The 22383-nt window shown below is 40.2% G+C and overlaps 1 protein-coding gene across 4 annotated transcripts in view; it reads right to left on the bottom strand.

Moving 5' to 3' along the window:
- The window catches only part of SGK1 (serum/glucocorticoid regulated kinase 1), a 128257-nt gene that overhangs the window by 10776 nt on the left and 95098 nt on the right, over window positions 1-22383 (bottom strand). For 2 of the 4 annotated variants that reach the window (XM_021078492.2, XM_005652668.4), the window contains one exon: window positions 18698-18773. In XM_021078492.2, the coding sequence (XP_020934151.1) occupies window positions 18698-18773 (76 nt within the window). Of the gene's footprint in view, window positions 1-10464; window positions 10586-18697; window positions 18774-22383 lie in introns of those variants that run through there. The other 2 variants (XM_085002338.1, XM_085002295.1) reach the window with 2 other exon arrangements.

Here is a 22383-nt window from a genome sequence, read left to right as displayed (position 1 = left end):
AGATCTAAAGCCATCAGAGAAATTGCCTGTACCCCCCACCCCTTTTTTTTTCTTTTTAGGGCAGCACAGGTGGCAGATGGAAGTTCCCAGGCTAGGGATCAAAACAGGTATAGCTGCCAGCCTATGCCACAGTCTCATCAATGAGGAATCTGAGCTGCATCTGTGACCTACACCACAGCTCACTGAAACACCAGATCCTGAACAAACTGGGTGAGACCAGGGATTAATCCATGTCCGCATGGATACTAGCCAGGTTCTTTTCTGCTGAGCCACAACGGGAACTCTCAGAAAATCCCTTTTAAGAAGCAAAACATTCCAGTGTGTTTGGAAAAGTTAATTCGAACTAAAAAAATTCACTCAACTCTTACTCCTTCGAAAGATATTCCCTCTCTCTCTTTTTTTTTCACTAGTCCTTCTCATTAAAAATGAACAAATTTACTTATGCAAACATATAAGGAAGTGTTGGAAGTTGGAATGGGGAGATTTGTATAACTGGAAAACGGCAAGTTTAGACAAGCCTGGTTACATTCGAGCATAGGGATTAGCAATCTGCAGAGGGACTAACACTAATTTTCTATGCCCATCCTGTCTGGAAAGTCAGGCCACAGGAAAGCTGGTGATAGGATTGCTATGCCACAGCCACAGCAATACAGGATCCAAGCTGCATCTGCAACCTACACCACAGCTCAGGGTAACCCCAGATCCTTAACCCACTGAGGGAGGCCAGGGATGGAACCTGTGTCCTCATGGATGCTAGTCAGATTCCTTTCTGCTGAGCCACGACAGGAACTCCCCGCTATGCCTTAAAATATGCATTAAAATACAGACCTGGGCACACTGAACTTTTTGGAGTATTCCCTTTCTCAAGTGAAGGTGCTGAAAGTTCCCCGGCAGATCTAACATGGCATAGTTTCGTGATATCCGATAAATATAAAAGCAGCTTCTCAAGGCCCAGAACCACCTCCTCCGCCTTCCTACAGCACTACTTCACACTCTGCGAATCCTTCTGATGCCCCTCACCTCCCTCCATTGTTAGGGATTTTGTGCTCTTGTCATTTAAATCTCAGTTGTCTCTCTGGACCTTGAACTCCTTAAGACAGGACAACCCAAACAATTCCTGTTTCTCTCCTGCCTCCCAATCTGCCATCCGGTCCTTTTCTAACTCCCCTTCTTTCCATTCTCTGCTGTCCCCTCCAGGTTTGGGACATCTTGGCTCTCTGTTCCTTTTGCAGGCCAGTCTTGGGGCTGACTCAGAGGACTTTGTGCTCAGTCCTTCACCTGCTTTCCTCCTGAGGCTCACGTGATGGGTCCTTTTTGCTGTTGAGCTCTCAGAGTCCACATCACTTGCACAGTGTCGATCAGCTTGTCTCAGTTATCTGCAGAGCAGTTTTATTATCTGACTTTTTTTTTTTTTTTTTTTAATCTTTTTGCCTTTTTCTAGGGCAGCACCTGTGGCATATGGACATTCCTAGGCTAGGGGTTGAATTGGAGCTGCAGCTGCTGGCCTACACCACAGCCACAGCAACGCAGGATCCGAGCTGTGTCTGCAAGCTACACCACAGCTCACGGCAGTGCCGGATCCTCACCCCACTGAGCAAGGCCAGGGACCGAACCTGCAACCTCATGGTTCCTAGTCAGATTCGTTAACCACTGAGCCATGACGGGAACTCCTATCTGACTTTCTGTGTGCTTTTTGTTCGTCTACCTCAACTAAGAAAGTAGTCTCGCCAACCAGGGAGGTATCCATCTCATTCTCCAGAGTACCTCTGGTGCCCCAGAGTGCCTGATCCATTGGAAGTGCTTAATCAATGAAAAGGCTTAATAATATGCCCCTTACATATTGTTGTTCTCAGCCAAATTTAGTTTTCCTCCCTTCACCAAATAATCAAAGATAGGTTTCCCTAGCAGTCACTTGACACCTCCCTATAAAAAGCAAAACAAAATCAGAGTTCCCATAGTGGCTCAGTGGGTTAAGAATCCAACTCTTATCCATGAGGATGTGGGTTCAGTACCTGGCCTTGCTCAGTGGGTTAAGGATCTGGTATTACTGCAAGCTGCGGTGTAGATTACAGATATGGCTCAGATCCAGCACTGCTGTGGCTGGGGTATAGGCCCCAGCTGCAGCTCTGATTTCACCTCTAGCCTGGAAACTTCCATTTGACGCAGGTGCAGCCCTAAAAAAAAAAAAACAAAACAAAACAAAACAAAAAAAAAACGAAAGAAAGCAAAACAAAGTTAAATCAAACAAAACCCCCCTCAGGTTTAAATAATTTATTACAGGAGTTCTGCTATGGCTCAGCAGTAAGGAAACTGACTAGTATCCATGTGGACCTGCGTTCGATCCCTGACCTCGATCAGTGAGTTAAGGATCCGGCATTGCTGTGAGCTGTGGTATAGGTTGCAGACAAGGCTCCGATCCCACATTGGTGTTGCTGTGGCATAGTCCTGCAGCTACAGCTCTTATTTGACCCCTAGAGATTTTGAAATCAAAGCTTTTGGACCAATGGGATCATTCAAAAAGCATACTGAACAATCACTTTTCAAGAAAACTAAAGTGATGCTATTTTCTACAGACAACATTCAATGGCTACATTGTCAAATTCAGAGACTCAGACAGTTGGGAGGGTGACCATCTAGGTTCTTGTCTGCCTGGCTTGGGAAGATATCCATTTAGTATCTTGTTCCAAGGACAACAGATGAATCTTCCAATGAGTCAGAAAATGTATCCTCCTTTTTCTTTCCTTCTATTGCCCCCAAATTCTTCTCTGCCCCCAAATTCTTTACTGTTTATAAAAATAGATTTGGAGTTCCCATTGTGGCTCAGTGGTTAACAAATCTGACTAGTATCTATGAGGATGCGGGTTTGATCCCTGGACTTACTCAGTGGGTTAAGGATCTGGCATTGCAGTGAGCTGTGGTGTAGGTCGCAGACATGGCTCAGATCCCTCATTGCTGTGGCTGTGGCATAGACTGGCAGCCACAACTCCGATTCAGCCCCTAGCCTGGGAACTTCCATATGCCGCAGGTATGGCCCTAAAAAGACAAAAAAAAAAAAAAAAAAAAAAAAAAGACCTAAAAAACGGCCCAAAAAAGACAAAAATAAAAAGATAAAAAAATTAAAATAGACTTAAAAAATGATCACTAGGTTCCATGATCCTTTACTTCTGTTTTCAGCTGAAGGCCCTCTGACTTATTCCCTTTATGAACATCCCCAGTTTTGTAGATGCTATATTGATCATATTTATGAGTCACTGGCAGTTGACTAAGAAGAACTGTTCTTTCCTTGTAATATAAAGAAAGACATAACAAGCTGTCTTTCTAAGGGTGTCGGAGTCCCGTCAGAGAGGTAGCCTGGTGCTCTCAGGGTCCCTTGTCTGCATTCTGCGATTGCCCTGCATAATCTATACAAGTAGACGTATCCTCAGTAGAAACATAGCAAAATGTCACATTCAAAAAAAAAAAAAAGTCACCCTCTATCTGCAGATGTGTCGGAATAAAGAAAGGGAGGGAAAACCCTCTTCATTAAAGATACCACATGACTTTGGTTCCTAGAAAAGAATGTTGTCAGAACCTGTTTGACTTTTGTCATTCAACCAACTTTCGCCAAGAATTTCAGAACTTCTTCCCACCCTGCGGACACGGGGGAATAACCCAATTACCTCACAGAGTCTTTTCATCCTATCTCACAATCATAAAGTTCTTCTGTAACTTTCATATTGCCAGAATGCCTGAAGCACATTTCGTTCAAAGCCCTTCTACTTTATTTCTTTTTAATATATCATATTTTATTTTATTTTGGTCTTTTTTGGGCGGCATCTGCGGCACATGGAGGTTACTAGGCTAGGGGTGGGATTGGAGCTGTAGCCGCCAGCCTATACCACAGCCACAGCAATGCCAGATCCAAGCTGTGTCTGCAACCTACATCATAGCTCACGGCCATGCTGGATCCTTAACCCACTGAGCAAGGCCAGGAATTGAACTTGCGTCCTCATAGATGCTAGTCAGATTCATTTCTGCTGAACCATGACGGGAACTTCTTTTTAATATATACATGGATACACAATGATAAGGTCTTGATAAAAGGGCTCCTATTGTGCAATGCCACCCCAGCAAAGGAGTTTTTTTTTAGGGCTGCACCCATGGCATATGAGAGCTCCCAGGCTAGGGGTCGAATCAGAGCTTCGGCTGCTGGCCTATGCCACAGCCACAAATGGGATCTGAACTGCTCCTGTGATCTACACCACAGCTCACAGCAATGCCAGATCCTTAGCCCACTGAGCGAGGAGAGGGATCATGCCCACGTCCTCCTGGATACCACTTGGGTTAGTTACTGCTGAGCCATGATGGGAGCTCCCCAGCAAAGGAGTTTTAAAGCCACAGCAGAATGACCATTAGTTTGTCTTTTGGCAGTGGCAAGAGCCACACTCCGCTTACAAGGGGTGCAAATGCTTAGTACCACGATTGTAGGTAATTGCGTTATTATACCCCTGTGATTATACACATGTACAGGTGTATTAGTTCTCCAGAGAAAGAGAATTAATAGGACAAATATACTTGAGAGAGAGATTGATTTCAATTAACTGGCTCACGAGATCATGGAGGCTGCCAACTCGAAAACACACAGGATGAAACCCACCCATAAACTGGCTGACCATCTCCTTTACTCAAAGCCTGCTGACTTAAGTGTTAATCTCACACACAAAAATATCCTTCCAGAAATACCTAGAAGAATACTTGACCCAATATCTGGGACTACAGTTCAGCCAAATTGATCCATAAAAATAACCATCACAAGCCCACCTCTTGTCAGCTTGGACCCATATACATCTTCTTAAATCATATTTTACCTGCATAGAAGTGTGACAACAAGGTCATACTTCCACCTAACATAATAAAACTATCCTGCGCTCAGAAAACCTAAAAAACCCTTTCCCCAGAAGAGGATGCCAAGTCTTTGCAGGATGTTTGCTGTTCTTCTTGCCCATGAATGGATATTCTAATCTCATGTCTGGCCAGTTCTCCTTCCAAGCAAAATGAACAAGGTGACCTTCTCTTAAGTTCTGCCCCATGAGAAGACTTTCCTTCATCCCTGGCCTCCATCTATGTCCCAGAAAGGGGCTATTGTCCTGTAGCTGGTCGCTTCTGTGACCCAACACAGAACTCAGTGATTCTATCAGTAACTCTGTGGTGTCAGCCATCCCTTGAGGGTATGACACTGGGGCTTCATCTCACACAGAAAAATGAAAAGATAATAACCTGCAGACTTGTATTTTTTATTCCCTGAGGATCCTACATCTTCATTTGCTTTTTTCTAGTGCTTAGTAGATTTGGGTATGGTGTCACTATTTTTAGAGCATTCCTGGCGGGCTTTAATGTTTGGGTTCTGTTGTTTCCTAAGCTTCCCACTCACTTTTTAGCTAATAATTTACAACCTATTCTTTGTAACCCTATGACAATTGGGCACTTCACCAGCATATCAAACAAAAATTCAAACAAAGTTTACTGTGATGTACTGACACCACAGATTACTCTGATACGATATCTGACCATCCCCTTAATACATTTGAAGATATTGAATAAAAGCATGCAAGGCATCATTTTGGCACTAGACAATGTTTGTGGGAAATGCAGAAGGTCACCCAAAGCTTATTTTATATTTTACACAGTTGCACCACAACTTAGCAATGGGAAGTAGCCAAATACCCCAGATGAAAGACTATGACACCTTAAGACTATGATGCCTAAAGACGTCCTGAAAAGCTATGGCTTCTGCATATCTGTTACTTTGGGAGATGTCCATTATGCCTCTGCAATTTTGCTGTTCTTAGAGTTGCAGGAGATGTGGCAGGAATGCCATTTCCCTACAGGTTTCCTTGAAGTTTTGATATTCATTCCCAACTGTGAAAACCACCAATAACCTTGCTGTTCTCATTACCATTTAGCAGTGACCCCCATCAGGTGAGCAAGGATCTTCTTTTTTTTTTTTTTTTTTTTTTTTGTCTGTTTTGGGACTGCACCTGTGGCATATGGAGGTTCCCAGTCTAGGGGTTGAATCAGGGCTGTAGCCAATGGCCTATGCCACAGCCAGAGTAATGTGGGATCCAAGATGCATCTGAGAGCTACACCACAGCTCAAGGCAATGCCAGATCCTTAACCTATTGAGCGAGGCCAGGGATCAAACACAAATCCTTGAGGATACTAGTTGGGTTCGTTAACTGCTGAGCCACGACGGGAACTCCAGAGCAAAGATTTTAGGAATCTGTGCACATGCTCACGTATTTTTCTAGTAATTTGAGACATTGAGGAGCAGGATTATTTTATGCAATTGTCTTTCCTCATTTCCAAATATATGCCTTGCTCAAAATCAATGTTCAGGAAATATTGGATATATTTGATGAATAAATCTCTCTGCTGGGCCTACCATAATTTCTCATACTTATCTTTATTTCTCAGTTTAAAACCCAAAGATGAACATTAAAAGCTTTGAGCCTTTGCTCAGATGACACATTTAAGTGGGAGATATTTATTCTAAACTAGTTAATGGGAGTAAATTCAGTTTTGTCTTTATTATTATGTCCTTGATCAGAACTTCCATAGTTAGTCCTTGAAGTCTGATTTTCTAAGAGCATGTAGTCATCCCATCCCAACAGATACTCCCTCCCACACACACACCTGTGACATATAGAAATTACCAGGCCAGGGTTTAAATCCAAGCTGCAACTGTGACCTATACCACAGCTCTGGAAACACCGGATCCTTAATCCACTGCACCACAGAGGGAACTCCCCCACAAGATATTATTGATACCAATGTATCTTTCCTTTTAACAAAGGGTTATTTCTCTCTCTCTCTCTCTCTCTCTTACACACACTCACACAGACCCCACAAACACACACATACACAAATGCACCAAAAAAACTATTTGATGGTTTGGTTAGGAGTTTCAGATATATTAACCACGTCTATGATTTATTTTTTCTATTTTGTTCCATAATCACTACTTCACAAAAGCTATAAATGCCATCTAAAAGAATGAAAACAAGCTGTTGCTTTAAGACCACAAGAAAATTAGAAGAAATTAAACAGATGTGAGTAAAAGATAGGAATCCTGAATAATACTTCCCTTTCTAAACTAAATAAATATGGTCACTTAAAGAAGTTACTCTCCTGCTATTTATCTGTAAAAACTTTATGCTTAAAATTTCCTTATATTCTTTCCTGATTTATATCTAATGAAAATATTCCAAAGAAATAAGACTATTACTATCATTAGTATCTACAATGATTCTTTTTTCTTTTCTTTTTTTTTATTCATCAGAGATAAATGACTTCCAACCGAAGCTTGTAATGAGCATGAAATAGCCGGAATTCTCACTATGAATTCATGGAATTCCAGGCAAAAGCAAAACCAGGAAGCTTTAGAAATCCTGCCCAGTTCAATCCTCAATCCATGATTGGTTTTCTCTAAGGTTTTTTGGGGGGTGGGGATGCACCTGCAGCATATGAAAGTTCCCAGGCCAGGGGATGAATTGGAGTCAAAGCCACCAACCTACACCACATCCACAGCATTGCCAGATCCCAGCCACATGACCCACATCAAAGCTTGCAGCAATACCAGATCCTTAACCCACTGAGCAAGGCCAGGGCTCAAACTCACATCCTCATGGATACTAGTCAGGTTCTTAACCTGCTGAGCCACAATGGGAACTCCCTACAGTGATTCTTTTTCACAATTCATAAACTATCGTTTAGGAAATCTAAAACCTCAGAACACAAACATAGATCATCTTGAGAAACGTATTTGAAATTCATTCCTGAAATCATGTTGTTTATATATCTTTTTGTATACCGACATAAATCTGGTTTGGCAAGTTCTGTTTAACAAGACTTGCATTTACCATTAATTAATTAATTTATTTATTTATTGCATTTTAGGGCCACACCCACTGCATATGGTTGTTCCCAGGCTAAGAGGCAAATTGCAGTGGTAGCCACCAGCCTACGCCACAGCCACAGCAGCACAGGATCCGAGCTCCCTACTATGTTCCTGATAAACAGGCTTTCTCTTTCAGTTTTCACTGGACTCACCTTTGCTTCCCGTCATCTTGACCATTGTCAACTTCAACAGTTGGTAAAGTTCTTTCTTAGACTATGTTCAAATAGCCTCATGAATGTTTCTTAAGGAATAGCTCTTCTGCATGTTCTAAAGCCAGGCACTTTGATGATGCTAAGACATACGGATAAGCAGAAAGGAACATCTCCTTTCTACAACTTCCACCGTTTAGTGCAACTATTGTAACAGCTAGCATTGCGTGATTATCCTAAGTGGCAAGCATTCTGTTTTAGCGCTTTTAATGCAATTTCTCACTTAATCTTCATAATAACCTCATGAAAAACTGTTACAGTCCTTTTTTTTTTTTTTTAAAGTTATTTTTTATTTATTTATTTTTTGTCTTTTTGCCTTTTCTAGGGCCGCTTCCTGTGGCATGTAGAGGTTCCCGGGCTAGGGGTCTAATTGGAGCTGTAGCCGCCAGCCTACACCAGAGCCACAGCAATGCGGGATCCGAGCCGCGTCTGCAACCTACACCACAGCTCACGGCAATGCTGGATCGCTAACCCACTGAGCAAGGCCAGGGATCGAACCCATAACCTCATGGTTCCTAGTCGGATTCATTAACCACTGCGCCACAACGGGCACTCCTAGTCCTTTCTTTACACATTCGTAAGATCTGAGGCTTAAAGAGAGAAACATTAGTTGTGTGATTCAACATAGCTAGTAATGGCAAAGCTAGAATGCAAAGTTTAGGTTTTTCCGATACCAAAAGCTCTGTTTTTTGTTGTTGTTGTTGTTATTTTTTGTTTGTTTGTTTGTTTTTCTTTTTTGGCTGCACTCACTTCCCTCTCACTTCCTGGGCCAGGGATTGAATCTGAGTCGCTGTACCACAGGCGTGGCAATGCTGGATCCTTAACTCACTGCACTAGCTGGGGATCAAACTAGGCATGCCATGAATGTGTGTCCGTGTACAACTGAATCACTTTTTTGTACAGCAGAAATTATCACAACATTGTAAATCAACTATAATTCTATAAAATTTTAAAAAATGAAAAAACAGGAGTTCCCGTCGTGGCGCAGTGGTTAACGAATACGACTAGGAACCATGAGGTTGCGGGTTTGGTCCCTGCCCTTGCTCAGTGGGTTAACGATCCGGCGTTGCCATGAGCTGTGGGGTAGGTTGCAGACGCAGCTTGGATCCCGCATTGCTGTGGCTGTGGCGTAGGCCAATGGCTACAGCTCCGATTAGACCCCTAGCCTGGGAACCTCCATATGCCGCGGGAGCGGCCCAAGAAATAGCAACAACAACAACATCAACAACAACAACAACAACCAAAAGACAAAAACAAAAAAACAAACAAACAAACAAAAACAAACCATTCTAGAAGAATAACCCCCCCCTCCAAAAAAAAACCTCAACAAAACCCAGCAATTCCACAAAGGCAACCCTGATCATTAACCCACTGGGCCGCAGTGGGAACTCCCCAAAAGCTCTACTTTTAACCAGTAAAATAATCTGCCTTTCTGTTCTAAATCCAATCCTTCACATATCTGTAGGCAGATGTCATGGTTTTGAATTGTATTTATACTATTTTATTCATAGTCCACCTGTGTCTTTCCAGTTTGTTTACTCAAGCTTTCAAGGAAGAAAACTCTTCCTTCCTTGTCTATGGAAACTAGAAGAGCGTTGAGCAGAAAGAGGATCAACATATCTAATTTCTTTTTTTTTTTTTCCTTTTTTCTTCTTTTCTTTCTTTTTGGGCTGCCCAGTGGCATATGGATTTCCTGGGCCAGGGATCAGATCTGAGCTGCAGTTGCTGCTGGATCCTTAACCTACGGTGCCAGGCAGGGGCTTGAACCTGAGTCCCAGCACCTCCAAGATGCTGCCGATCCTCTTATTCCTTTTTGTTGTTGAATAATTTTTTTTTTTTTTTGCCTTTTCTAGGGCGGCTCCTGCGGCATATGGAGGTTCCCAGGCTAGGAGCCTAATCAGAGCTGTAGCTGCCGGCCTACACCAGAGCCACAGCAAAGCAGGATTCTAGCCGCGTCTGCGGCCTACACCACAGCTCACAGCAACGCCGGGTCCTTAACTCACTGAGCAAGGCCAGGGATCGAACCTGCAACCTCATGGTTCCTAGTTGGATTCATTAACCACTGCGCCATGACGGAAACTCCTCAATAATTTTTTTAAAGCAAATTTTATAGGCGTACAGTTACAAAGTTGTGTGAGTCAACGTATCTAATTTCTGCAAAGCAAACCCTGTACGTGTCTCAATTTCTTCCTTTCCCCAGCTCCTTCTGCCAAGTGGCAAGATCACATCTCCATTTGAATCTCATCCTGTGCTTACTGCTGTTCCCCCCAAATCTGTGTCCACACTCAAGGTTCTTTCCTGTCAAAGCTCCCTTCTTACCTCTCTGAAGCAGCAGAAAGAGAACTGGAGGAGTTTCCGGGAGATCTGACTCCTCAGTTCTGTGTTTTAGAATTTATGACTAAATATTTAGCTTTGGGCAAAGAAAGCCCTTAACTTTCTTGAGTGTCCTCAGGGTTGACACCCATTCAGTTAATCCCTCAGGGTGACTGGAAGGATCAGATGAGATTTGGTATGGGAGAATGATTTGAAAACTCAAGAGTGTTGTGTAATTTAATACTCATAAGAACAGTGCAGCTGAACTAGTAGGAGGAAATTTTCCTCCTAGAGCCAAAATTTTAATCAGTGGGAAGAGCTGATGGTCATGTGTTTCCGAGGAGAAGGGGTCAGGGCTCCCAGAGCTACACTGTTCACTGAAGTTTATTCCAAGGGTCCCAGTCCACCCTAAAATCTCTTTTTTTTTTTTTTTTTTTTTTTTTTTAGGGGCATACCTGTGTCATCGAGAGAATTTCCTAAGCTAAGAATCAAATCGGAGCTGCAGATGCCAGCCTTCACCACAGCCACCAAAACGCTACGTTTGAGCTGAGTCTGTGACCTACAGACTCACAGCAACACCAGATTCCTAACCCACTGATTGGGGCCAGAGATTGAACCCGAATCCTCTTGGATACTAGTTGGATTCTTAACCTGCTGAGCCACGGCGGGAACTCCTCCTAAAGCATTTTTTTTTTTCCTCAATCCTTTTGTAATTTTTTTTTTATTGTCAATTTACACCTTCATAGAATAAAGGAGTTAGAGTAAGAAAGAATTTTAGCATTGATTTGCTTTAATCAACTCATTTTATGAGTTTGCTGGGGACTCCCTGCCCTAAATTTTATTTCTTGTCTCATCTCTGTGCATCTGGGGTTTATACAAACCTCCATCTCCCTATGCTCTGCGCCCATCCAGCCCATCTCTCCACCCTCGTCTTCCTCGCTCTCCATTTTGGACCTATCCCACGTTGTGGGCCATTTCATCCCTCTGAAAGCCCATTTTCATTATTAGTCATTGGCCTATTCTCCCCATTACATATAATTTTAAAGCTGTAAAATAATTTGCCCTCACATTTTGAAAACTATGTTTGTATTCGACCAGATAAATTTTTCTGTTATTAAAGCAACAATCCCAGGGAGTTCCCATCTTGGCTCAGTGGTGAACGAATCCGACTAGGAACCATGAGGTTGCAGGTTCGATCCCTGGCCTTGCTCAGTGGGTTAAGGATCCGGCATTGCCGTGAGCTGTGGTGTAGGTCACAGACATAGCTTGGATCCCGAATTGCTGTGGCTCTGGTGTAGGCTGGTGGCTACAGCTCCGATTCGACCCCTAGCCTGGGAACCTCCATATGCCGCGGGAGCGGCCCAAGAAATGGCAAAAAGACAAAAAATAAATAAATAAAGCAACAATCCCAAACCCCTTTAAAACTTATTTTTCCTATGAGATTCCTATAACCTCCTGAATTACTGTCTTATGTATTACATGTCATGTATTACGGGACCTTTTCTTGAGCAAAAAGAAGGTTGTCAAAGGCTAAATATTTTAACATGTTTAAAATAATAAAATATATTAGAACATTTTAACATTCGCTGTAACTAAAAAACCACTAGATTTTTATTTTATTTTTAAAAATTTTTTAATTTTTATAGTCCTTTTGCCATTTCTAGGGCCACACCTGCCATTTCTAGGGCCTCAAGGGGGTTAAGGATCTGATTTTGCCGCAAGTTGCAATACAGGTTGCAGGTACAGCTCAGGATCTGGTTTTGAGTGGCTGCGGCTAGGCTGGCAGCTGCTGCTCAGATTTGACCTCTAGCCTGGGAACTTCCAGGTGCTGCATGTGTGGCCCTAAGAAGAGCAATAAATAAATAAATAAAATGGGCTCAGGGAATACGATGTGAAAAAAATTTTTTTTTAATGCTAGGGCATTAGAAAAATCAGCCATTGTGAAAAAATGGCTAGGCAAGCCTTGAGTAAAACAGCAGAAATAACAAGTAACTTTGGTCATAAACAAGGTGACGAGAAAGCTGAGTTTAACAAAGGAAGAAACAGATTTTGCTCCAACCGTGAAACTTCAGAAAGCTAAACTCTTAATCAGTACAATTCGAGCGAGAGGGAAGGGCTTCTCAGCACTGAGCTGACTGAGTCCATGGTCACACATTCACACACGCACTTGAGCACTCGGCAGGCAGCAGGACCGTCATGAGGGTAGGATTTGATAACGTTTTGCCATCAAACATAACTGAAATGCTTGATGAGCATGACTCTATCTTTAAACAGAAAAGCTTTGAAATGACATTTGCTGCTCATGGAATAAACAACCTTTCCTTGAACTTGGAACCCTCTAAACCATTGTAAATGGTTAAAGTTGTGCAAAACAAAAATGTGTTTTGCTTTGGGGATCCTTGCTTAAGAAGGTGACTTTTTATCTAAATGACGAGGCAATGTCTAAGGTTTTTTCCAGTTTGAGGGTTTTCTGTCCAGCCACATGTTTATCTTCAGGAAGCTTATCAGTCCTGTGTGTGGGGATCCAGATAATAGAAGACAGTGAATAACGAGCGTCTTGGTTCAGGAAGGAAGACACACACACACACACACACACCACACAAACAAGCTATGGATTCAGAAAAGTGTGAAATAGTAACAGTAATGACAAAATAAAATGTATTCTTTCAAACTATAGTTTGTAAATCCTATAAGGAGTAGGGGGATGAGAGTTTGGATTTGGATAAATGACATAATTCTTTCTCCAAGTAAGAAGAACTGTCATAAACTGACCACTACTGCATTCTAGGCAGAGTTCTAAGTGACTTTACCTGCTTTATCTCCTCCAACCCTCATGAAACTCTGTGATCTATCACACTTTTCCATTTTTACAGGTGAAAGAAATGGAAGCACAGAAGGGTGACATCATGTGTCCGAAGTCGGGCTGGTAATAAGCATTGCAATTGGTGGCAGACTCAGGACGCCTTCCTCAAGTGCTCACAGCACTAAGCGTAGCAGAACGTAAAACACGCAGCCGTTTCCCATTGCTCCCCGCATGACTCCCCGAGAAGTATGGCCAGATGGTCTGCTGGTCCACTCTGATGTGGGTCCAGCTGCCTGAGAGATGTGGCTCAGGAAACTGAGGACGATTGTAGTTTCCTGATCTAAGATGGAGGGACTAAATACCAAGTTCAATTTTGAAAAGTTTGAGCTGCAGAAGCAGGAAAGTCCGAAGTAGCCTAGCCTGCAGAGTTCTTGCGATCACACCTGTCCTTTCCAAAGCCTAGCTCCATCTCTGCTTCCATTGGTGGCTTTTTGTTATCCTTGGACTTCCTCACTGTGGATAAGGTGATTTTTTTACGGAGACAGTTACTTTTTAAAGGTAGAACAGAACCTGAGTAAATGAAGTCAGTTCCCTTAAGAGATCTTCATGTTTCCACAGATTTTTTTTTTTTTTTTTTTTTTGGTCTTTTTGCCATTTCTTGAACCGCTCCCATGGCATATGGAGGTTCCCAGGCTAGGGGTCGAATCGGAGCTGTAGCCGCCGGCCTATGCCAGAGCCACAGCAAACGGGATCCGAGCCACGTCTGCAACCTACACCACAGCTCATGGCAATGCCGGATTCTTAACCCACTGAGCAAGGCCAGGGATCGAACCTGCAACCTCATGGTTCCTAGTCGGATCCGTTAACCACTGCGCCATGATGAGAACTCCTTCACATATTTTTTACTACAAGGTTTATCTCTAATAGCAAGAGGTAAAGTCCACAGTGGCTGACAAACATCAGATGGAAAGTTTCCGTGTAAGCAGATTGTATTTAACTTTTCTCACATTTTTTTCTTTTAGGTTATGCCATATTTTGAGGGAAGAAGCAACTGTTTTCTAGATATTAAATATGAGTGTTTTGCTTTTTTAGAAAAAAATCTAGAAATTATGTTTTCTTTACTTTTAAAAATTTATGTAATGAAGTCCTCCCTCTCCTTATATTAACACAGTGATCTAATTTTACTTATTCTCTGAAACACTGAAATATTTCTGTAGTCCATATGTTTTCAAATTATGAATCACTTCATTTCTACATTTGGTACATAAATTATTACTACTCCCGCATAAATATGTATATGTCATTTTATATTGATTTCTACATCCCCAGAAATTTAGACCAAATCTTAAATTGTGATGAAGCATTAAAAATAGAAAGAAATAATGCATAAACCTGCAAATATAAGGCAAGATTAAAATTTTCCCTCTGGGAAAAATTTGCACAATAATGAATCTTGCTCTTTGATTTTTGCTTGAAAGAAATCCAGAAATTTTGAAACTCTCAAGGGTAGCATAACATTTTGTTAAAAAGCGACTTCAAGTAAAAAGCCCACGGAGAACAGCAAGGAGCTACATTTTCACAGGTGCCCAGTGAAAATCAGGGTCCTTGTAAAAGCAACCTTATTGTTTTAACTGCTTCATTATCTAACTAACTCTACGTAAAGACTAGTACCTGTATTGTTAACAATAGTACTGGAAAAACACACATTCTGAAAGTGTGGGGAAACTCATCCCACCTCGAAATTCTCATTTAAGGGGATATTGCAGGCCAAGGCAGGACCAGCAATTGAAAAACAAAGGTGTGCAAAAACAAACAGCTCAGGTTTCAAAGCTTGAAAACAAAGATAGGAAGAAAGAGCCTTAACTTGTGCAGCCTGTTTGCTTATTGTCAGAACAAATGCTGGGAATGCATGAGAGAGTCAAGTCCAAGGAAAAAAAGTGTGGGTGGTAAGATTATGGGTGATTAATTTTCCATTTCTTTCCTACGATGAACATATGCTACTTTCATATTATGTTTAAAAAAAAATTTTTAAAAATTACTTTCATTTCCCCAACTACCATATCTGCATATGGCAACTGAGCCCACCAGTCCCGTTTTCTGGTAGTCACACAAAAAGATAATGAGTAGGAAAATTTAGGCATTTTCACCAGATTTCAGGGTGAGCTAACCTTCAGGAATTCCCTACTTCAAAACAAAATATTTTTTAGTTCAACTTCTGTTTCTACCAAGCAATCTGGACTAGTTACCACTCTTATTTAACTCTACTTAGACTGTGTTTCAGAGACTGTACATTAGATTAAAAAAGTAAAATACTCTCTGATGATGGCTGGCTTTGAATGGAAATATCCATTCATTCACTGAAATATATTTTTGATAGGAAATGATGAAATAATTTCATCACAATTATTTCAGGAATTGATAAAAGTTATCCTAACAAAATTCATATTGTTACTAGAATATTGTCTTTGTAAAGAATTCATTTATAGGCTCATAAATTTGCATGTTGCAGAAGGATGGCTGTGGAGTTGCTTTAGCTCATGTTTACACTTAACAGAATTGAAGGCACACAGAAGTTTTAGTTAAGTTTCTAGATGTCTTAAAGAAGAAAGGGCATATTGCAGGATAGAAACCACAGCAGAAACAATTGCATCCCTCAAATTCAAATTCTAAGAACACTATTAAAAATGTCCTTCTATAATAATATAAAAATATTTTCATTTATAAAGGCATATCATAAAAATTAAACTGAGATGTATCATTGCTAGAGAAGCACTACATTATAAGAAATGCTAAATGAAGTTTTTCCAAGCTAAAGGGAAATGATTTCTGAGGAAAACTGGATCTTCAAGAAGAAATGAAGTACAGAAACAGTAAACATCTTGGGAAATACAAAAGATAGTTTTCTTGTAAATATATCATACTATAGGTTTAATTTCATATATAGAAGTAATATATATGATACCCAAAATATAAACGATGGGAGGAGGAGTAGGATAAATGCACCTATACTGTTTCAAGTTACCTATAATAACCTGTGAAATCTTAGTTATTAATTGTAATCCTTAGAGCCACCACCAAGTCAATAGATAAATTACTGCTGAATCCTAAAAAAAACCTCAAATAATTCTAGAGAAGTTATAAGAGGAAAAACAGCAAAGTCAAAAACAAATATCAAAATGGCATAGTTATATCTAAAAATTACATTAAGTATAAGTGGTCCAGACATTCCAAGTAAAAAGCAGAGATTGTCAGATAGTTTTTAAAAGGAAAACTTAACAATATGGGGTCTATAAAAGAAGTACTTTAACTGTAAGACACAGATAGCTTGAAACAAAATGGACAGAAAAGATAAACCATACGAAGAGTAAGTATTGGAAGGCTGACTTGGCCATATTAATATCAGAGAAAAATACTTCAGACAAAGACTTTTATCACAGATAAAGAGGAACGCAATCAATTCATCAGGAATTATAACAATTATAAGAGTGTATGTGCTTAATATCAGAGCTTCAAAACATATAAAGCAAAAACTGACTGAATTTTAAAAAGCAAAAGATTATTCTACTGATATAGGTGAAGATTTTCATATCCATGTCTCAGTAATTGACTGAACAATTACCCTCCCTACCAAATCATTAGACAGAGACCTTAGTCTGGGAATTGATATTGGGGGGAATCTTCATTAGATGAGCAGCTACAGAAGTGACACTCTATCTTTGTAACCTTGTTGATGACACAAAAATAATTTAAAAAAATTTTTTACGATGAGTACACATGAAGCATTCTTATCGCTATTTCTGTACATGTTCTGTGTATTCGTTTTTCTTATAACATAATTTCTCCAGCTCCAGAAAGTGCCCAAGCATCATTTTCTGGACCTAGCCTGTACCGATTCCCCTCTCATTCCATTCTCTTTACAGAACTTTAAGAATCATTTATTTTTGATTTGTAATGTTTTGTTCTACACAGCATCTTCACAACATATGTGCTGTAGATCTTAAGTGCAATATTAGCCAGTGGAAAGCATATTTTATGGTCGTACTGCTAATGGACCACAATGATGGCATAAATAGGCCATTTCACTTTCATGTTTTTTCATCTTTCTTCAAAAGACGTAAAACAAGACAGAACAATTTTTTTTTGACATGAAATTGATAAGTTTAGACCATAAGTCTGGACCCTTAAAAAAAGGCAGCTGAATGTTTTTTCACTCTCCTCTTCAACCCCTCACGCTCTGCTAATAGGCACCGTCTCTGACTCTCTTTTATAAAGAAAAGATTAAAGCATCCATTTAGCTCATGTTGCTTCTTAAAGGAGAGCTTCTTCCTAGGAAGAGGGATACAGAACTGAGCTCGCAGGCACTCTGCTTCATCCTACTCCCAGCCCTGGCATTCTTTGCTCGTGAGCCTGGGGTGTCAGCTAACCTCTTTCGGCATCTGATCTCATCTCTCACACATGGAGAGTGAGGACAGACAGCCCCTCCTATTTCACAGGGTGGGCCCAAACTCTCAATTAATTTTTGTGAACACACTTTGTAAAGCCATGAGGCCTAATACAAATATTAGCTATCCCCACTCTTCTCCACTTAATTAGACCCTATTTAATTAGAGAAGGTGAAAGCTCTAGTATCACTCTCTTAATTATTTTGCTCCTTTTGCTTAACCTTCCTTCTCATTTCTAGTATCTCTACTTTGTGTAATTAGGCCTTGTGGCTCAATGTGTTTGTGAAAAAGAATAAAAAGATGTCTTCAATTTCCTATAAGAACATACCCGGTTCTTGATCTGAATGTAATTTTTTTTTGTTTGTTTTTTTTTGTTTTTTTTTTTTTTTTGGTTGAGCCTGCAGTGTGTGGAAGTTCCTGGGCCAGGGATCGAAACTGCGCCTGAGCCACAGCAGTGACAACACCAAATCTTTAACTCACCAAGCCACAAGGGAACTCTTCAACATAATTTTTGATTACTCAACCTGAAACATATTCTCTGGTCTCAGAAAATGACATTCCTCTATTCTGATTAGATTTATATGTCAGGATAATAGTACAAGTCATACCTGCCCTCCACTAGGTATTCTCAATATGACTTGCGTTAGGATTTTTTGATCCCTTCATTCCCCTGGAAGAGACACTTGGACCAGGGTGTCTGGCCACTTTATTCTACTCTTGTGTTCTCTACCCCAAGAAATAAGAATCATGTTCTGTTCCCCCAACACTTGAATATACTTCACAGTTCATCAGGTTGCACCTTATGGTATCTATGCTTTAGATACCGAAGAGCAAGATAAAAATTAATGGACTTATAAAAAAAGTGTGGAGTATATTCAGGTGTAGGGCTAGATATAAAGACATGAACAAGTAAAACTAAAATTTTCCCCCAAACTTTGCCTTTGTGTAGGGCTTTCCTACAGAATACTTCATATACATTATTTTCCAATCATACCTGAATCATCATTAGTCCAGAAGGTTCTTGGGTCAGGCTTGGTCAGGATGGTGGCATGATTACAGGGCTCTTTCACCTTGAAAACATAAGGAGAAAAGAAGTGATATGAAAAAGTGGCATCACTGTTTTAACTTTTCCAGGCCTAAAATTCTATAGGTAAGATTCCAAGGCTGAAGCTAGGATGTATGTGCCATTTAGGGTGATCAACCATCCTGGTTTGTCCGGAACTATGCTGGTGCTGGCTGTGGCAGTGAAACCCCACATCCTGGGAAACCCTTCTGTCCTAGACACCTGGGATGGTTGGTGACCTCAGGCCTGATGTAGTTTCACTGCAAGGGCTCATGGCTGGATAAGCACATGGGGGCTAGGGTGCAGCTCCTACTTGCTCCCTCATCCTGTGCCCTTTGCAGTGTGCAAACTACACAGCTGGATAGAGAGGCCCTGCAAGATTAGCAAGCTTGTTCTTGTAAGAATATTCTTCAGAAAAACTAAAAAAATAAAAATAATTAAAATTTTAAAAGAAGCAAAAAAGAAAAAAAATGAAAAAGAGAAGGAAAAAAGAAAAGAGAAAAAAGAAAAGAAAAAAGAATATTCATCACATAAAAAGCCCTTTGGACTTCTATATAACATATAATGTGCTTGGGAAAACACATAATAAAGAAGAGCTACTTTTAATTCAGTTGTACCTTACAATGAATTCTTATTTTATAATAGGGTCTATGTTTTTAAATGGCAACACATGCATATATGGAATAGGTATAATCTATTCAACCTAAAGTCTGCCTGGTGTATATACAACAAATATACTCCTTACAATAAATACCAGGGAATAGCAATAATCCATCTTCTTTTTCAGTTTTACATGACTGTGATATGTGGCTTTCAAACATGTTTTCAAATGGGGGAAATAAACATCTCAGTGTTTAAATGGACATCCCATTTATGTATATTTTGGAGTGTGATATTTGATTACTGTGACAAGTCTCTAGTATTTACTATTTAATGGATAAATTCCTTCCATTGCAGCAATGGTCAAAGTACTCAAAATACTCAAAGTATTCCTTCCACTGCAGCAAGAGTATCACTAAGTACATTGCTTAGTTCTATTGACATTTTTCTTTCCACAGCAAGTCTTTAATGATGAAGGAAGCAGTGTATCCACTAACAATCTGACCTAAGCTCCTTCTTTTGTTGTGAACTAGCATCAAATATCATGTGGACACCAGGATCTCAAAGGGTTATCTGCACTCCCATGTTCATTGCAGCATTATTCACAATAGCCAAGAGGTAGAAACAACCTGAATGCTTATGGACAGATGAATGGATAAAGAAGACATAGTATATACATGCAATGAAATGTTATTCTACATTGACAGAGAAGGAAATCCCGCCATAGGCAACAACAAGAATGCAACCAGAGGACATTGTGCGAAGTGAAATAAGCCAGACACAGAATATCAAATACTGTAGGATAATACTTATAAGAGGCATCTTAAGTAGAGAAACATATAGAAGCAGAAAGTAAAGTGGTGGTTTCAGCGGGGAGTGTGTGTGTGGGGGTTGCTGGGGAAGGGGCAATGGGGAGTTGCTATACAGTGAGAATAAAGCTGCAGTTATGGAAGAAGATTAAGGTCTGGAGATCTGCTGAACAACATTGACCTATGGTCAACATCACTGAATTCCACACTCGAAAATTTGTTAAGAGGGGAGATTTCATATTAAGTCTTCTTACTCCTCCCCCCACAAAAAAAAACATCTAGTAATAAATCAACATCCTACGTTGGTGAGTATATCAGATAAGCACATAAAATATTTGATACACAAATATGTAAGTGGTCTATGTTTTATCAATGGAATTTTCTGATAATGTAATTGATAAGAAATCTAACTTTAGGAGTAAAATTGTGCTAACAATTATTAAAATGTAAATCTCAAGGAAAAAAAAAGAAAGCGTAGGCTAGCACCAATATTTTGAGCTGCAAAGCAAAAACATCCCTCAAACTTCACTCAGCAGCCTCAGTATAATTTTCTTCCAAGGAATTACCTCTTCCATTAAAGTATTACTCCAATTGCTAGGAAATTCTTTGTAAGTTGAACTGAAATCTGGATCCTTGAAGCTTTCCACACTGGCTCTGGCTCACTCCTGAGTTACATGGAAGAGATCTACTTTCTCTTTGATCAAATCATACCTAGAGTATTGGAAAGTGGCTATTACTTCTCACCTTATTCTTGTATTCCTAGGTTAGCTGGCTTCCTTCCTGTCCACTCATCCTCATGAGAGGGTTTTAAGATAGATACAAGGGCTACAAGCTTTATTTCCAAATGTGAGTAACTAACAGGTTTCCAAGAACCTATAAATGCAATGTACTGTGAAAGTAAGAAGGATCTGCTACTTGAACACATTTTTAGACATTTTATTTGAAAAATTCTAATTGATTTTACAACCAGAGGCCCTTTTGGGAAAACTGCTTTGTATGAGCATTCTTCCTGCATTAAGCTCTGATTACCTTGTGTTTTTGGGGTGTTTGTGCCAAACAAACATAGTTTCTCCAAATCTCATTCACTTATGAATAATTTTTACTATTTGTTTGAAAAATCTTCTACACTGCTGAAATTGCTCCTGTTCAAGTCAGAGTTATCAGAATTCCTCTTGTGTCTCAGTTGATTAAGAACCTGACTAATATCCACAAGGATGTGGGTTCAATCCCAGGCCTTGATCAGTGGGTTAAGGATCTGGCGTGGTCATGAGTTATGGTGTAGGTCTCAGAGGTGTCTTGGATCTTGTGTTGCTGTGGCTGTGGTGTAGGCTGGCAGCTGCAGCTCTGATTTTACCCCTAGCCTGGGAACTTCCAGGCAACTCTGCAAGTGCAGCCCTAAAAGGAAAAAAGAAAGTCAGAGTCATCAAGAATACTCTCTTACTCTCCATGTTATTATCATGCAAGAATAACATGCAATTCTTTATGATTCCCAAGAACCAAAGTACCCACAGAAAATTACCTATAAAGCTTGTGGAATATATTTGTAGCATGAGTTTATGAAGGTTCATTAATCATCTTATGTACTGCAATTGTTTGTAAGCAATGTCCTAAAATTGAGTCCCATAGTTTTAGGTACTTCACAGAAGTGAGAAAATTATATATCATATATCAGTCCTGCTGAGTCTTCACAAGACCCCCATGGCTGAAGTAGTGATAAATCTACAATGGGGTCTCTGGTATTTTCCTTCTTTCTCTGGGAAAGGATATACCTGCCAGAGGACATACACTTTGGAAGTCTGCTTGGTGAGATGTGAGAAGGTGTTGTTATAATAAGAATAGAAGAACAACATTCTAAGGTTTTTAAGCATTTTGTTAGAGAAAATTTCAAGCATTCACAAATGTAAATAGTACAATAAACCGCTATGTATCTATCAATCTGCTTTAACAAGTACCAACATTTTTCCAGTTTTCTTTCATCTATCCCCTCTTTTTTTAAGCTGGAATATTTTGTCTTGTTTCTGTTTGTTTTTTGTTTGTTTGGCCATGCTCTTGGCAAGTAGAAGTTCCTGGGCTAGGGATTGAACCTGAGCCACTGCAGTAACAACACAGGATCTTTAACTTGATGCACCACAAGGGAACTCCAGGGAAGTTGATTCTTCCCTATCTCAGATTACATAACGTTCAAAAGTAAGCAAGGGGAATTCTGAG

The sequence above is a fragment of the Sus scrofa genome, chromosome 1, assembly GCF_054392235.1.
Source record: "Sus scrofa isolate SSC_HxYL_T2T_F1_AM1 chromosome 1, Sscrofa_HxYL_maternal_Yorkshire_Landrace_v2.0, whole genome shotgun sequence".
Taxonomy (NCBI): domain Eukaryota; kingdom Metazoa; phylum Chordata; class Mammalia; order Artiodactyla; family Suidae; genus Sus; species Sus scrofa.
Note: the sequence above shows the minus strand (reverse complement) of the source record. Positions and strands in the feature narration are given on the sequence as shown.